Source organism: Rhodamnia argentea, chromosome 10, assembly GCF_020921035.1.
Source record: "Rhodamnia argentea isolate NSW1041297 chromosome 10, ASM2092103v1, whole genome shotgun sequence".
Lineage (NCBI taxonomy): Eukaryota > Viridiplantae > Streptophyta > Magnoliopsida > Myrtales > Myrtaceae > Rhodamnia > Rhodamnia argentea.
The window spans coordinates 18,873,263-18,890,820 of record NC_063159.1 but is presented as its reverse complement, the minus strand read 5'-3'; the positions used below and the strand labels follow the sequence as shown (position 1 = coordinate 18,890,820).

At 40.4% G+C, this 17,558-nt stretch overlaps 1 protein-coding gene across 5 annotated transcripts; it reads right to left on the bottom strand.

The window, feature by feature from the left end:
* Nucleotides 1-8,101: 8,101 nt before the first annotated feature.
* On the bottom strand, nucleotides 8,102-14,118 carry LOC115747558 (arogenate dehydratase/prephenate dehydratase 1, chloroplastic-like). 5 transcript variants are annotated; one of them, XM_030683769.2, is made up of 12 exons: nucleotides 13,891-14,117; nucleotides 13,531-13,832; nucleotides 12,462-12,529; nucleotides 12,224-12,316; nucleotides 11,594-11,794; nucleotides 11,371-11,451; nucleotides 11,192-11,287; nucleotides 10,430-10,507; nucleotides 10,249-10,338; nucleotides 10,091-10,158; nucleotides 9,255-9,336; nucleotides 8,102-8,772 (listed from the first exon to the last, which is right to left on the bottom strand). In XM_030683769.2, the coding sequence occupies exons 2-12, from the start codon at nucleotides 13,799-13,801 to the stop codon at nucleotides 8,716-8,718; spliced, it is 1,185 nt and encodes a 394-aa protein (XP_030539629.1). In that variant the 5' UTR covers nucleotides 13,802-13,832; nucleotides 13,891-14,117; the 3' UTR covers nucleotides 8,102-8,715. The 5 variants fall into 5 exon arrangements, with proteins under 5 accessions (XP_030539629.1, XP_030539628.1, XP_048127466.1 ...); XM_030683768.2 differs by having other exon boundaries at nucleotides 13,531-14,116; XM_048271509.1 differs by lacking the exons at nucleotides 13,531-13,832; nucleotides 13,891-14,117 and adding an exon at nucleotides 12,733-12,976.
* Nucleotides 14,119-17,558: the final 3,440 nt, after the last annotated feature.

Sequence of the window (17,558 nt, the reverse complement as noted above, 5' to 3'; positions counted from 1 at the left end):
ATGAAGGTGTTCGTCCTTTTCGTCGATTCTTGCTCTTTTCATTTCTTCGCCCTGTCGTTAGAATAATCGAAATTCGAAGGACAAATCCCCCCAACTGCCATTAACGACTGTACAAGCTTTGGTGATCTGATTGTAGTCAAACCCATCTCCCGCGTTCGATCAGTTTGCATCTTCTGCACTTGTTGTGGCGTCTGTCGATTGCAAACTTTTCCCATTTGACTCGTGTTGCTGTCGCCTTCGATTGGGAAAAATCTTTCGGGCCGCGAGAGAATTCGTTTTCTTGAATCGATTGGGGACTGGGGCTGATGGGAGATTCTTGGACGCAGCTAACTGTTCTCATCTTCAAGCTCGGCGGTGGGAGAGTCGTGTGAAGATTCCGTTCCCACTCCGACCAATCAAAAACCCTCATAGCGTTTCAAAACCTAAATTTTTTCTCTACAAGCTGAAAAGACCTATTTGCCCTCATGCCCACCCAAAATCTAGTGAACTTGCAATACCTTTCGATTCGAGAATTGAGGGCAGGGGAAGAGACCAAATATATTGGGCTATATACAAAAATATGGTAGGATATATATATATATATATATATATATATATATATATTAAAAAGAAACTTTTGACTGTTGGGTGTTGTGTATAGTGACGTGGAAGGTCTTTTAAAATCATGTAAGAAAAAAATTGAGAACTACCCCTCGCAAACAAAGTTAGGTGGCAACGTGCTGGCGGGATCGGGACCACCACTTTCCACGTGAGGTTCCACCAACTCAGGTCGTAATTTTGATTTTAATTACGTTCGACGTATAAATCGAAATACAATTAATTGTCTGGATTTGGATGGGCTCAGCTTACTCGCGAAGCGGAAATTGATGATGGGCTTAGCTGACGCCCAATTCCCGAGGGGCGGACCGAACTTTGCTTGTGCTACACCATTTTCTGACTTCTCCCAAATAGCCGAATCGAACGCAAATGTCGTGTTAGGACGGAGTAGAGAAGGCTGATTCCTCCCCACAAAACCAAGGTGAAGAAGAAGACATGACGAAAAGGTAGCCGATAACTCGCTCTCATATCATATCGGGTGAAAGAGCGAGGTCGTATGGTCGGATCGACCGTGCCTTCTTCCGTTCACTCGCCATGCTAAGGAAACCACGGCGAATATGTCCGGTTGATTATTTAACGATATCGTGTTAAGGTGCCGAGTTGCATCATCTCTACCGTTTGAACCCTTTGATCGGGTTGATTTGAAAATGAGTTGAGTTTGGCCCGGTCTTCCGGCTCAGAAGGGTGTCTGGACATTTGGACCACCCCTATGCAACTCTAAACCCGAGCCGAGCTATTTTCCCTCTCGTCACGATGGGAAAACGCGTTATCGAGTGGGCGAGCGAGCTCCGAGTTTCTATAGGCCGAGTGTTCGGGAATTGCCCTTGCGACGGTGGTGCTCGTGACTAAGACAAGGAAGTAGACCATAAGGGGAGTGAAAACCCAACCAATTCAGTATGTATTTCTTGTTATTGTGGACAATAAGTGGTAGATACTTGTGCCAACTGACAACAAACGGGCCAAAAAAAAAAAAAGCATGATTTCGCGCCGAGGGGACCAAAGTACGGAAGTAGGCAAACATGTTATTGCCAGCTTGCGCTACTCTCATCAAACTCACCATATTATTCCTTAAGTACTATGGAACGAATCCGATGATAACCGCGTACGCAGGTTTTGCAATCCAAGGTAACTGTCGGAAAACATTGAAGTCACAAAGGGGAACTCCTCTACACCAATGATGAGGAAGACTCGTGCCTCAGGCATGCCGTCGCGAGAAGTGGCGGTGTGTATAAACAAACAGCGTGCAGCCCAATCTGTCATTCTGAGCCGCTTCGCCGCCTCCTTTCTGATGCTCTATCTTATGGTGGATGTACGACCGGGCATGTGAAAACATTGCACGGGAAAAAGGTTTCCGCCGAGTGCCATTGCGTGAATCCTTTTTTCCTTGCTGTGGTCGAGGACGAACTCCTACAGCTCCAAGCAACACCATGCCGATTCAACGATCGGGTCTTCTGAGGTTCCATTCATGTGCAAGAGAGCAGATAGAACTGATGAATTAATAGCTTTCACAGAGAAATCGCTGCGGTCCTGCAAAAGCGTCACGTTCAGAGTCAGAATCCAGTGCAGATGAGGCTACAGACCACGAATAATTTGTCACAAAACAGACATATTTCAAAGTTTGCCTATAAAGAGTGCCGGCAATGGCAGCGAAACAATCTTCATCTTCATCTCCTCGCACACTCCATTCACTAGCCCGATCACCACATCATCCTGAACATTTCCTTTGGTTTTCGTCTTCAGCTTCTGTCCATCTCTCGTGGTTTTTTATATTCGAATCAGGCCAATGTGCACACGTTCAGAACCGATTAGCAACAACTCCACGACCCTGCAAGCGGAAGGCCATAATCAAACTCATGGCTTGGATTAAAACCAGATCCATACAAGGTCTTCGATAGAAAGGTCTTGCTTTCCTCGCGATCAACACAGCATAAAAAGAATCCAAGTCTCACTGGAAACATACTTTCTTCGAGTCCCTTGAAAAAACGAGAACGGGCGGGTCGGCGACCAGTTAACCCATGATCAACAAAGCTGGACTTTCACTGGGAACTATTCGAACCTGTATCGCATTATTGTCACAACTAATCGCGAGAAAGGATGACACGCTAGATCAAACGGGGATTTGGCGAGTTGCTAAACGGTAGCTGCAAACAAATCAGTTGCCATTATTGAGCCAAACATGTAGGGACCGTGCCACGGTGGCCGGAGACTAGTGGACAAAGTTTGGGATCAATACTTAATTAGCAATAATAAAGTTCCGGTGACTAAAGTAGCGACAGCCCACGTGTGGAAATCTCCATGAAAAGCATGACCATAAACAAAAGGGAATGTAAAAGCTAGGTTAGGTACAGAGAATCTTGTGGGGTTAGATTATCATGATCGAGTGAAGGTGACATCAATATGTTATGTTAACTTGGAGAGACACAGCAGATTTTGGATGACTGGAGGCTACACGTCAACGGCTTATGACCCTGTTGGTCAGCATCATCGCTCTGTATAAATAATTGGTAATATCCAATATCCTCTCCAATGTCACAGAATTTTTCTCTTGGTAATAGGTCAAATAAGATTGACTCGAAACGATTAACGATAAATCTCTTTTCATTAAGGAAATTTCGGGTTTCCAAGAATCACGAATCGAATCTGCTGCAACATCAGCAGATGGATTGAGGAACCAAATTCAAACTCTTACAAAAATGCATCTGTTCAGACACACAATCTATGAAAAAAGGGCAATCCCACGACATTCCACAAAAATTTAGTCTTTCTTTACCAATTTCATGAGAGCTGCTGATTCATTTCTTATGTTGACAAGAACATTTCTAACGGAAGATTTTTTCTCCTAATCAGAAATCAACAGAAGCATATTTTTTTCTTTTTACATGTGAGGTTACAGAAGAAAATAAACATAATTGAAGAGAGGGAAAAGGCTATTACATACCTTTTTCTATAGGCACAATGAAGATGAGAATGAAGAAGAGCGACCGAGCGAGGAGGGTGCAAAGGCTCACCGCCACAGCAGCGTGCGAGATACCAGTCGAGCAAAATGCGGGGCTTCTTTAATAGCGTTAGCGACGGGGTGAGGAGAGAGACCAGATTCATTGAACCTAGTCCAGTTCTCGAGTTCACAGTGTCGTGAAAAGAGACCAAAGACGACAACCCCGATTTTGCTTTGGCAGACGGAGACGTTTGATGCTTTTTTCCTCGGAGAGTCGCCACCACCGGAATCAAACTTCAACGGTGAACTTTTCACCTAATGCTGCTTGGACCCCGGATGGCTTGTTTCGAGTAGGGTTTAGACAATTTGTGATGCGAAATATAGGGAGGAGTCTACGGGCTTGGATGGCAACGATTCTAATCCGAAAAAGCGATTCTGATAGGAATTGATTTTTCCGATTCTGTTCCCTGGACGGATTTTAGAAAATCAGAACGCGTTTGATGTCTGCACAAAATTTCTATTCATGGAATAGAAATGCATTTGGTAATCGCACATAATTTCTATTCTTAGGAACAATTTCTTCCAATTTTTTCATTTAAGTCAAATAATTACGTCTTATCACTACAAAATCAACCTATATAGCATCACTAATAAAATGATTATAGATCATGCATAATCCATAATCAGTCTATTTATTCTGTGGAGCATAAAGACATATGCAAAATCTATAAGAAGAACATAAGCTCAACATGCAATTTGCACTTGAATTTTTGCCACGAATTTGCACTTAAACACTTCTATATTTAACGAAACTCATATCCGATCCGACCCGTATTACTTAAACACTTCTATGTTTAAGCATATCATGGCATATTTATTTTGTAATTTATTAAGAATGCAATACAAATCTAGAAAAAAAAAATTTCAAAATTTTTTTTGTTTAAAAAATTTATTCCTTCTTTTTTCTAAAATATATATTTTTGTTAAATTATTATATTATTATAAAAAATTATTATTTTTATAACTAAAATGTATTTTTATTTTATTTTCATTTTCCTTTTTCTTCCGTGACCGGCGGCGGACGGAACAAAGTTAGAGCCTTCTCACTTTATTAGTCTTGTTTCTCAAAAGTGATTCTGGAATAGAAAATCAACTTTTTTTTTTAATCCTTGTTCTACTCCAAAAGTGTTCTCGAGAACAGAATTAACAAATTTTAAGACCAGAATCATGTACGTTACCAAACAAATTTTTCATCTTTTTTTTTTTTTTTTTTTTTGTTCTGGGGAATAGAATCAGAATTATTCCTATGCAAGTCCTAAGTCGATGAGCATCTTGCCGACACTTGTTTGATAGCCGACGAGTGAATTATTGCATATTTAATGAATGTCTTGAGGACGCTCTTTGGCGACACTAGAATCTAAGCATCTTCGTCGCGGGCGTGAAGTATGTTGGCGAACTGATTTTGGGTATGGTATGATTGGTTTGGTTTACTGAGTTGGTATATTAAATAGCTTTGCTTGATTTCAAACACGGTCATTTGGAGGGCTGTCCTTTGTATCACTTTGTAGATTATTTTCCTTTCGAGTTGATGTCATCGGTAGCCTCGCTATTTTTGCTCGGAACTCAAAACTGTCCTTCTACCTTTTTTTTTTTTTGTTATGTTCAAAATGGTTCTTGCTTTCTAGAAAGTGTCGGGACGCCGTCCCGACGATAGATTTAGCTCATTGGCGACGTGGACTTGATGTCCTTAAAAACTTTTGATGTTAGGTCAGAGCGACGTCGACGTGCATTGCATATATGAAATTGTCTCCTTCCGTATTTTCGAACATCAACAGAGACTCGAACTTATGGAGTTCTACTTCCCATTCACGTCTCCAAGATATAACTTAAGACTTCCAACCTTGAGCGGGCTCTTGCAAAACGACGTAGAGGGTTGATTTTGAATTTCGAGTAAAAAATGTAGAGACCTCTGGTGACGTCATCCCTCTACTCCTTTTTTTATGATTATGATTATCGTATCTTATGTTATGAATCTGCAGAGAAGAAGCATTCCTGATAATAATGTCCAATTTAGGACTTGTTTTTCTAGGAGATTACTGTACACTTACAAGGGGTTTTGTCGTAACATGACCACGGAAGAAAATTAGCCTTCTGCTTTTTAGATTGAGGCCTGTAATCTTTGATGTGGGAAAGTGCCCTTTGATCAAACGTTCATGGGATTTTAACTTGTTCCGCCACCGCAAAATGAAATTGTAACTCCGCCTCCATGTTTTGCCGCATCAAAATCATTGAAGGGTTGGAAGATCCTTCTTGCTCAGCGGTTAATACACACTACAATGAGTACAATCCGTTCATTTCTCACTCGAAGTTCAGTTGAGTAATTAGTGATCTCTCGGATGTATAGTCTTGTAGGTTGATGGAAAACTACCAAAAATAAAAAAATAAAAAATCCCAAACCTATTAAACTTGTGTCAATTCAGTCCTTCCCGCCAACTTTAGCCGAAATTTGTTGACGTGGACACCGACCGGTGCTAACAGGGACATCGGTGCCGTCATAGCTAATTTCTAACAACAATATATTAAAAATTCGATTTTTTTTAAAATTATTTTATTCATTGCTTTCTCTCTTGTTTGCCTTCCCTTCTTCTTCCTCGGGCTGGTCACCGATCCAAGAACCGACCGCAGGACAGAACCGGCAAGAGCAAGACCGAACTTCGCCGTCGTTGGGTGAGGCCGAGGTTGCCTAGCCATAGCAAGGCTCGGCGTTGCCCTTAAGGTTGCAAGGCGACCTCACCATTGTTGGGTGAGGCCAAGCTCACCCGGTCATGGTGAGGCTCGGCGTCGCCCTTGACGTTGCAAGGCGACCTCGCCCGGTCGTGGCGAGGTCGGCCTCGCTCAAGTCTAGCGACCGGCTACAAGAAGAAGAAGGGAAGGGAAACAAAAGAGAAAAAAAAATAAAAATATTATTGAAAATTAGCCACATCAGCGTTGGCGTCCTCGTAAGCGCCGACTAGCGTCCACGTCAACGAATTCTAATCAAATTTGGCTGTAAAGATTGACTTTGTTTCAATTGTGATAGATTTAGGATTTTTTTTGGCGATTTTCCCGTCAATCCTGTCACTTTGCCCCGTATAAGTTCCGTTTTCGAGTCATGTGCATATGCTTTTTATTCTTATTTTTGTGGTCGGACGTGTGCGTATACTTTTAAAGAGCATAAAGTGAGTAATTAGTGATCTTACATTTGCACATTCTATGATATTGATACTGTACGATACTGTCCTGTTTTCATAGGGAACGAGAGCACGGAGACGACAACTTGGACAAAATTCAAAGGTTCCGATTTTTTTTTTTTTTGTGAACATGATCACTGATTTATCTCACAGAAATCGCACACACAAAAGGGCAAAAAAAAAAAAAAGTGGAAAAAAAAAGAAAGAAAATGAGATCTACTCATGGCCCCAGAAGAAAAACAACCACCAGCTTCGACAGCACAACTCTGAACAAATCATGTTGTCGGCTTCCTTTCTTTTCTGCGAACAGGAGTTCAACGTCCAACTTTCGGCGGTTCTAATTTCTTCTCGCCACATTTCGTCCTTCTCTTTTGACCTTTTTCTCCTTTTTTAAAGGTCTCTTCGGTCTAATCGTCCAATGGTCATCGGTTGATGATCTCGCGTTAGAATAATGGTTTAGTTCTTTCTACTGTTGCTGTTCTTCACTTGAATGAGGGAGAACCCGTCGTCAAACTTAAGATGGAGCAAGACTTCAGTCCAGAGCATGCTCCGTTTGGCAAGACTTGCTCTTAATTTTGGGATAGTCCTGCTCCTTCTATCGAGTTAGGAAAGGAGAGCTCAATGTTGGGTAGGGTACCGGCATTGAACTTTCAGCATTTGTGTTTTCGAGACGATCGAGGCCCCCACTTATGAAAATTAATCGGTTGCCTCTTTTGCCCCGAAAGAAATCTTACCGAAAATTGAATTTTATCCCTTTTTAAAAAAGTAAAACCTAATCCACCACACATCATCTTGAGCGATGGCAGTTGATGAGGGCCAACAAAGCCAGATCTGTTCAACTTAGGGCCAATGAGGTTGCGAAATCTAGGCGACCGTCACCTGGGGTTGCCCGAGGTCATGCAACTTCGACTGATGACTGGGGGCGGCTTGAGTACTTCGCTAGAGCTGGTGAAGGGTTTGATTTTTTTTAATAAAAAAAGGAAATAATGCAGCCAAAACCCTTTGCAAATTTTTTTTTTTTGCTAAACACTACTTAAGCCAAAGTTGCTTTTCAAAGGATTTGTTTACAAAACATCATTTTATTTTCTCAAAGCCCATTTCTAAAGCCGAACCAAAAGCAACCTAAAACATTCAAACTTAGTAACGACCAAATGTAGGGGTCATGCCAATTCCGTTCTATGTGCTGCCCGATTTCACTACATAACTCATTCCATTTGCCATTTAACTCCATTCTGGTGGCACCTAGCACAAGTTAATAGAATTCAAAACGACAGGTATGATCTGACTTTTTTTTTGTCGGAGTCCGAATAAGAACTAGCAACCCACATGCACTGTTATTTTCCACAGGAGGAAAGAATAGCTAGATTAGTATTTGGCATTTACGAAGCATAGTTTACAGATTCAAAAGAAAACTTCCTCAGCACAGCACGAAGAGGTAGCAAATGAACAATGCAGATGGTGATGACAAAGAAGCTCCAACCAAAATCTAAAGCTATGACTTACATTGGTTCGCTAAAAAGAAAACCTGTAACCTGTCTTGTCTCTGATGAAGAGTTGTATCGCCCCTGCAAATAACAAATCCACGCCCATCATGCCTGCATGATCCTCAAGAACATATCTTGAAAGCTCACAATCTGCTAAAATACAGGGCAAGGATTAAAATGGTGTTGTTTCCCCTCTGCTTAGCACTCATAAGCGCCTCGCCACGGTCCCAACATGCCACCATCTGGCAAGTAACATCCTATAGCCCTGCCTATCCATTTGCAAATGTAGTTGGGCAGTTAACCAATGCAGAATGGCCACCGTCTCACTTGGGAGCATAATACTGATCCCGCCTCAGTGAATGACAAATGGGTATTGCAAGCTTCAAGCCGACTCAGATTTCTAAAGGGTTGGCATTCTCATCCATGATTCACGAGGATAACGGTGAAATGAAGAGGCATGGACACGCAACTAAACACTTGTGTCCATGGGATAGCAACCGAGTACACGCAGAAAGGTGGCGAATTCCTGCATAGAGGTAGCGAACTCGTCATAATTGCAGGTTATGCCAGCATAAATGCAGAAACCACGTATGGGTAAACAATAGTTACCAGACCAACTTTCAATCGAAGATGAATATTTCGAACAAAAAAAGAAATCTAAGATGAATATAGCTTTCCAATAGAACTCATCAATGTCAGAATGGTAAAAAAAAAAAAAGATTAATGCACATGGAGCGGGCAACAGTTGCTTTGATGGCCAATATTTCAGAGTCCGAACTCTGATTCGCTGATCTCCCCTACTCAACAACTGAAGTGCTGATTAACCAAATGCAGTTAAGCATTTCTCGTTTTATTGTTGAAAGGTCCACCAACTTAATTGCCCATGGACGTGTGTGTTTTCATTTTCCTTCTTGGGTTATTTTGCAGCTGAAAGTTATGAATACTAAGATAAGGCCAACAATCAAGCAGAAAGAATGTCTCTCGTGATGAGAATGATGATGATAGTACCTGCAGATGTCCTAGAGCATTCTGAGCACGGGTATCAGCCATAGAAGCCTCAAAGTCAATGTAAAAGAGGTAGTCAAAGTATCTGCCAAATTAGAGCCAAACCACATATATTGTTTGACTTACTACAGATAGAAGTACGCACTATACAGAGGGTGAGTGCAATGACAAAATATGAATTTGGCAATAAAGGAGTCAAACAATATATAGGGAAATCAGGATGCCCAAAAAATGCAACTAATTAAAAAGGCAGCACATATTAACAAAGCAGAGATCTAAAAAAATTTGAGATTTAAATAGGAAATGGGCGTTTTCTATGTTTAATGGACGTAACTACCAATCAATATGTTCTGTTGGGTCCTTTTCTGGAATGACAAGATCATTGTTTCTTTTCCGGGTCAGGAAGCCATGATCTGCAGGTTAACATGGAGAAGGCGAAGTGATCTAAAAATTATGGAGGATTTACATAGATAATGGGCGTTGATCTTCAGGTTAACAGGGAGAGACTTTACTTTGCCTTTGAGAACAAAATAAATGTAGACAACTAGCAGCTGTTATTTCCTACAAAGATCTTTTCCTTTTGACTTATCAAAAGGGGACCCAAAAATAAAACCATTCCTCTGGACATTTGCCGGATGACATATTTCCAGACATCTATACTCCCAAATATTCCGACCAAAAAAAAAACTCCCAAATATCAGAACACAATTCAACTTAAACTACTCAACTTCAGAGTTCAAGAGTCCCAATTTCCCTATCGAAATGATTCAAAAGAATGCAAACAAGAAGGTCTTTGAGTTTGATCCAATAATCCAAGGAATAGGAATCTAAAAACTCACTTGGCACTTCCAGTATTGGAGTCATCAACAACTCTAAGTGGCCGCTTTCTCTGTGGCCGGCTTTCAATCTGACATTATGCATTTGATGCTCAGGTAGAAGTTTATTTTACCAAGTCATGCAAATCAAATATAAGCTAAAGAAAGACTTGCAGAGATACCTTTGTCAAATTTATGCCCCTCAAGGAAAATACAGCCAAGGCTTTAAATAACACACCAGGGCCTTCTTCCAAGGTGAAAACAATACTCGTCTGGGAGGAAGGGTGGCCATACTAGAATTAATTAGTGTTCACTAGAAAATGAAAATAGGTAATGCATGTGTCCAAAGCTGTGAAATGTCACCTTAAAAGGTTTGTCGGTCCTTGGTATAATGGGATCTCGTGCTAGCACAAGAAAACGAGTGACATTATCGGAGTCATCCTGCGAGGTGCATAATTATTAGGTAGTGGAATACCGAGGAAGGCGATCGTGCTCATTATGCAATAACATGTTCAAGTCACGTGTTGTGAACAGGTGAAGATAAGTCAGAAACGGGTACAATGTCCACACATTGCTGTAGGATCCATCCACCACTGGCATATTGTGGCCATCAGTTCTACAAGAACCTCAACTAGCATTCTTCATGTTCTCTTTCGTTTAATCAAGAACATAGGTCCCAGTGACAGAGAATGAAATAGTGCCCACATTAGATGGTTATGTGTTAGGATTTCTACTTATTCTAGTAAAATAGAACAGTTCTTTAGTAGTTCGATTTTTCTAAGCCACCTCGTGGAACCACCATTATCCCCAGTCAAGACTACAATCAATCAGCAAAAAAATTTCACCAATACAACAAGAAGACTTCACCATATTAATAACTTCTATGTCAATCCTCCTCCATAGTACCAAACATACGAGATCACCACAAATTTTGATTGCTGCAAATAATACTTCTGCACTAGTTCTGCAAAGATCTAAACCACAAGAGCAAGCCAAGAAAACATATGAAATTTTCAGAAAGCATAACACCGTATTTCATCATCAGGGATATGGGGGAGTGAATTAATATTCTAAACAAAAGGAGGAGCATTTGTCAGTGAAATGAAATACAAGATAAACAGTCACCTGGATTCTTTCTGCAAGTATATTAAGCCCATAAATATTTGCTGCCCGAGCACTTGCAACAACTCCAGCATCCCTTAGTTCATTCAATGCTACAAACTACCAAATCTAATGTCAAGAATAATTGGGTACTGTTCAGTGGAGAAGTAAAAGGCAACCCACCTAATAAATTCACAGCATACCTGAGCAGCACCAGCTGTACTATCAACACTTTCTCGGGTAACACCTAACCCGGTCAAAGTATTATCGCTTAGAGAAAGCGCCTGCAAGGGGAGATGGATTTCGCAATCCATAAAGGAAGTCTTTAGAAATTTCAGCCCATAATAGTCCTGCTGCTTATTGCATTTACACCACATACAGACATGATTAAGCATTGCCTTTTGGCCGATTGCATGAAAATCTCACCTGTGGATGGCTTAAAACACGTTTTAACTGCTCTGCTCTAACACCTGGAAGAGCCAATAGACAGAGGTTGACAGTCATCTGAACTTCCCCTACTATGTGAAGTCTGTGTCTGAGAAGTAAATCATAGTTGCGGTGGAGGCTTCCGCCAGAAGAATTCTCAATGGGAAGAACTGCTTTATCAACTAACCATAGTTCGACAGCCTAAAAATAAATCAAATAAAAAAGGAAATGAGGAGTAAAGCTATATCCATTGATATGCAAGATCATAAAATTGGAATTCATACACCAGGGCAAGTTCGGCAAATTGTAAAAGGGGTCGTGTTAACATATATTTTTGAAATAATTCAATTTCCAAGGCACTGATTGTGCATAATAACATGAGGGCAATCAGTGCATTGAAAACTGTAAAATTTTCGACATCTGTTCTTTAACAAGTGCCTACATCTCACACAGCTGCAAATTCTGTAAAACGGTTTAAATAAATTCACATGTTTCAGCATTTTGCCCCGCAGATGAGTTTCAAGACAAATTGGCACGTTTTCTCTTGTTTTGGCTGTGAGAACTACAAAAAGATATGTGGTCACTTGCAGTGCTACTTCTATGTGGAAGTATATTATGTTAATTCTTAACCTTAAAAGCTTCTTCAAACTCATCACAAGGAACAGTCTCACAGTTAGGATAGGCTTTAAGAGCAGCATCCTCGCTGAATGAACCTGGTACCCCCTGCAACGTGTTTTCAGCATGTATGAGATACAGATTCTGTCTCAGACATGGTATTCATCCTCATTTTACTCAACTTCATTTTCCTGTTTTCTTATGCTTTCGCCAACTCCACTGAAGCAAAAGGAAAAACTTCGCAGATGATTACCTTGAATGCTATCCGCATTTTCGACTTATTCTCTGGAGTATGAGAGAAATCAGAAACAGTCAACGGCCCTACATTAATTGGAGAAATACAAACATCAAGATGCACGTGGTTAGACAAGGCAGTGTGGATCCAATCGCAGTATGCATTTGATAGCAAAATGCTGTCAACCTTACACAACTTAGCATGTTAAGCAAATTCTGGGCAACAGGTCAAGGACAGGCCAAACAGAAAGCTGCTACAAGATCAGATAACAAGACCATGAAAGTTTGACCCTGATTTGAAGAATAAACCTATAAAAGATGCTTATAATTGTGTCCTTTCGGATATTCCTTCGTCCCGTTGCTGGAGCAGTTAAATGTAGAAGTTAATCCAGCCTATCCAAATTATCATCTCTCTCCTTTGCTGGAATTGCAACATCTTCATCGGGAAACACAAGTCTAATTACAGAAATCCATAGTTAAAACTCGTCCATCAGCATTACAACATTTGTGCCCTCAGAAAGCTGAACTCACTATCTTTCACACAAGTTGATTCCAACGTGAGCTTTGGTCCCGACTCCCAATAGACAGTTATAAAATCCCCCACTACAGAATATGTGCTAATGAAATGACTATGCAGGCAAGCTCAACTCCATATCACATAAGACCATGATTAGGGCTCTTTTGTTTTATGGAAAATAAATAATTTGGAAAACACATTCATAAAAACGATAACTTGAAATAATTAACCAATAAAAAATATTTTCATCAACGACAATAATTCATGTCTATACATTTTTATGGATCATGAAGACATTTTTCATTCATTCATTTTGGTAAGCGATACAAACAATGATATGCAGGAAAATATTTTTAAAGATCCTTCATTTTCCCTTAAACAAACAGAGCATAAACACCAATCAAAGTTCCACAGGCAATTCATTTCTAATCTTTTACACCAAAATTTAAACACAAAATGCTACCAAGAAGTCCAAGCACAAAAAGAGACTTCAACACATCATGAGTAGCTTGGAACAATCACTTCGGACGAAAAGCAAGTAAAACAAAGGAAACTTGTCTATGTTACCCACTGCGAAAAGAAGTCAAGTCCTTGTGCAATCTCTTGGAAACACTAGTCTCCGTCTGGTCAACGACCCTGCTCAATTCAGTGGCCGACTTCGACGAGCTCTCGTCCTCGACCGACCTGATCGCCCGCCGGACCGACAACCCAGAAAAGCCACCGAAGGACGCCAGTTCAAGCAATCCCACCCGTTTCGGCGCGACCAGTGAATGCCCACCACGACCCAGTTGCCAAACATCACCGGTGCTCCCCAACACGACCAAGTTTCTCAAGGCCGTCATCGCAACGACGAAGAGCTACCGACAAGCAACGCTTCGTCGTCTACCGCATTAATTCACTGAGGAAAGAGAAGAAAAAACAAATCTGCTGCCCCTTTCCTGCTGGAAAAGACGAATTCTTGAAACAGAGAATCTGGAGACGGGTGAGTGGGTGTTAGAAGGTGGCAAGAAAACGTGGGTGACACAGAATAAGAGCGCATTAAGCACACGGCACTGGCGAGTATTAGGTGAACGTTTGTTTGTGCACTGCACGTTTTCTTGGAATCAGATTAGACTGAGATGGGTAGATGGATAGACTCGACCAGTGGATCACTTGTTGCAATTTCTCTATAAGCAAGCCATGGTGGGCTTGGTAAAAGCATCGTTGGGCAGAGGGAGTTGTCGAGGAAAGTTCTCCAGACGGTGAGGGAATATTTCATAGCGCTCCATACACGAAATATCGCAGTGAACAAACACCAAAAAGTTTTTACTCTGCAGCACTCCATGCACTCGTAATAAATTTATCGCAAGCTAATTTTTTTATGGGCTATATGCTCACAGAGCACATCTGTAACTTCTTCACACTAAAATCGAAAGCCGATTAGCATACACCTAGATCTCCATCTGTTGCTACGGTTTGTGCCTTTCAATGCGTTTAAAAGAAAAAACAAATAAATTATAGTTAAGGATAATAGGTTTCAAGGTGGATCGGGCTTCCATCCTAAAATCAAGAACTCAACTGGTGTTATATATGTAAATCCTTGATGTAAGTATATGAGGAATTTGTATCCATGAAAAAAGAAAGGGTATAGGTATAAAACAAAAGAATAGACTATGCATAGAAAAAAAGAAAAAATAGAGGCCAATGTGGTAAAAATAATGAATTGTGGTCCATTCCCAGTTTGTGGAATCGAAAACTGGCCCGCCTGGTCTTGGATCCAGTAGTGATATCTTTTGTCTTTTCCTATTCCTTGCAAGACCGCAAGAGTTATCGCATGCTCAACTCTCATTCTTTATTCGACCAAAGGAAAAAAAAAAAAAAACTCTCATTCTTTAGTGTTTTCAACTTTAACCGATGAAAACTTTGGTGGAAAGAAGACAAAGGCGTGATAGAATATGATCAAGTATCATTAACTTGCTAATAAAAAAAATATCGATATGGTACGGTGCTCATAGTGGTTCAATTCCACACTTGAAACCGGGAATTAGACCGGCAATCACCGGTTCAAAATTTTAGGAATCGAGAATCTCTCAAAACTGGCCAATTTGGTCCATTTCCAATAGTCACCCCTAACTATAGTTTCATGTAATGACTGATTTAAAAAAAAAGTCAACAAGTCAAATATTTGCTTTGTGCAAGTTGCTTAGAGGACAATCCAGTCAAGGTTTTTTTTTTTTTTTTTCCTTTTTAGTTGCCACGATGGTGAACAATGTCCATCATCATTTCCGAATCAGTGTTTAATTTTGATAATATATGGTCCCTATGTTCCGACTAGATGGGCCACTATTAGAAGCTAAATTTGTTTGGGACTTGAGTTCATATCACACGATTAATATAAATCGACAATGTTTGAGATGTCCAATCATTGTGCTCGAGGATAAGTAATGCCCTCCACAAAAGTATAAGAAGATGTGTAGCGGCTATCCTCTGGGATTCAACGGACTTTCTGACTAGAGGCAAAACCATAAGAAAGCAAAAGCAAAGAGTATATTGCGTGTGAAGATCTTTTGGTGCATAGGTTTGGGCAAATCGAAAAAAATGAAGAAAGAGCGGTCGTTACTTATAGAAGGAAGACAAAGTATATGAGCAATTACTAGTTTGTCTAAGAATAAATATTACGACGGTTGGCGAAATGATTAAGCAATGGCTAGTACATTAAATAAGCCACGATTAGAAGAAACTAGAAAGTCAACAATGGCCAAAGGTCATATGCAGAGATGTCTGATTTTATTGTCCAACTGACTTTTTGAAATGCACTCTACACAACAACCCCTCACATATTTGAAAAGGTTCATTAGATGAAGAGAAGGAACGAGGCCGATTTCACGGTAGAGTGCAACGCATCGAATCTGATGTCTTTTGGACTATAAACCAAAATAAGAAAAAAAAATGATAAATAACTTTTGGAAGCAATAGTGAAGTTTATAAATTCTATGAACCAATGACTCTCGTTGTAAGTGAGAGTTCTCACTAATCACATTATACCCTACAATTCTTGCTATTCAACGCGGCTTCTCGAGAACGTGCACGTTTGGTTACTCAAAAGTGCTAATGGAAACTCAACGGTGAATGCCATGGGACTAGCACTCTCCACACTTACATTAGGCGATTCCATCGAGTGTTCACTACAAATAAATAGACTACCAATAAAGGATATGGAATTTGTCAAGATCTTACCTCATCTTCGCTTATGTGTAGTTAAGAATCAATCACATGCGCCATAGGAGGAGGGAAATTAGTACATTTGTTTGTGCCATATGATTAACAAAATAGCTTGTAATCACACGTATGAAGCTATTTTATGTGATCTCCCCTCACATGGTTAGTTACCATCGTAGTTGATATTTCGTATTAGCATAAGTCCCCTTTCCCTTGATGTTTCAAATCCTTGCTTCCTGTTGGGGTTTATCTCATATCAGTTATGGAAGGGGCTGGTAGTTGCTTCATAAGTGGGATGGAAAACCTTATCTTTTTGAGCTAGTTTTTAGAGTGAGAGATGCCCAACATCACCAACCACTAATATCAGAGCCTAGGTTATCAACAAGTCTGGACTCAACTAGGTTTACTGACCACTTATCTCAACACTCATAGAGAGTTGTTGAGATAAGTTGATTTAGAAAGATAGAAAGGGACTTGAATTAAGGGGGAGTAAATCTAATACTGGAGTTCACATGTGAGGAAGAAGTCCCATATCGGAGAATTGATGAAGTATGGAGCCGTTAATATATTCTAGTTGGCTCATAACTCATTGACTTAAGTTTTTGAATAAAGGTGATTCAACTCGATATGTTGACGGGTTCGGACTTGGGCTCTCTCTTGGCAATCTTCCCCGATGAAGGTATTGGACTTACGTCGTGTGCTCCCAACAAACGATATCGGTGTCGATGGTTGAGTGGGTCGGGCGTTGTGGTGAAGCAACATGGGCCCGATGATAGACTTCATGGCTCGGTTCGGAGAAAGATACCAAGGATGAAGTTGGGTGTTGGATAGTTAAGTTGAGATAAGTTGACGTAGAATGATAGAAAGACGCTTGAAATAAGAGGGAGCAAATCTAAACTTGGAGCTCACATGTAAGGGGAGATTTTGAAGATGTACGTGTAAGTTGTGTTAGAAAAGTCTCACATCAGAGATTGATGTTGTGTGGAGCAGTTAATATATCCAAGTTGGCTTATAACTCATTCGTTTAAGTTTTTAAGTGAATGTGGGTTCAACTGGATATGTTGACTGGCTCAGACTTTAGTTCCCTCTTGGTGGTGTCCCCTGAAGAATGTATTTGACTTCTAATGCATGCTCCTAACACTTCCTTCCCAAAACTTTAGTCAAAGGAATGGTCAGACTCCATAGTGTAGGACCTGCTTTAAGATATTATGTTTGCAACCAAATATCTTTTCCTACAATTGTAAGTTTTCTTCTTAGCAACGGTTGCGTTGTTTTGCAACCACTATACATAGATGCGACCAAATACCTTTTCCTATAATTGTAAGTTTTCTTCTTAGCAACAGTTATTGTTGCTTTGCAATCACTATACATAGACACATAGAGCGCTGCTTTCATGTCTAA

Coding starts and splice junctions, on each gene's coding strand:
- LOC115747558 (XM_030683769.2), bottom strand. CDS start 13,801: ATGACGGCCTTGAGAAACTTGGTCGTGTTGGGGAGCACCGGTGATGTT. Junction 12,317..12,461: donor AAATGCGGATAGCATTCAAG/GTAATCATCTGC, acceptor AACACGTTGCAG/GGGGTACCAGGTTCATTCAG. Junction 8,773..9,254: donor ATGCTCTAGGACATCTGCAG/GTACTATCATCA, acceptor ACCTCTATGCAG/GAATTCGCCACCTTTCTGCG.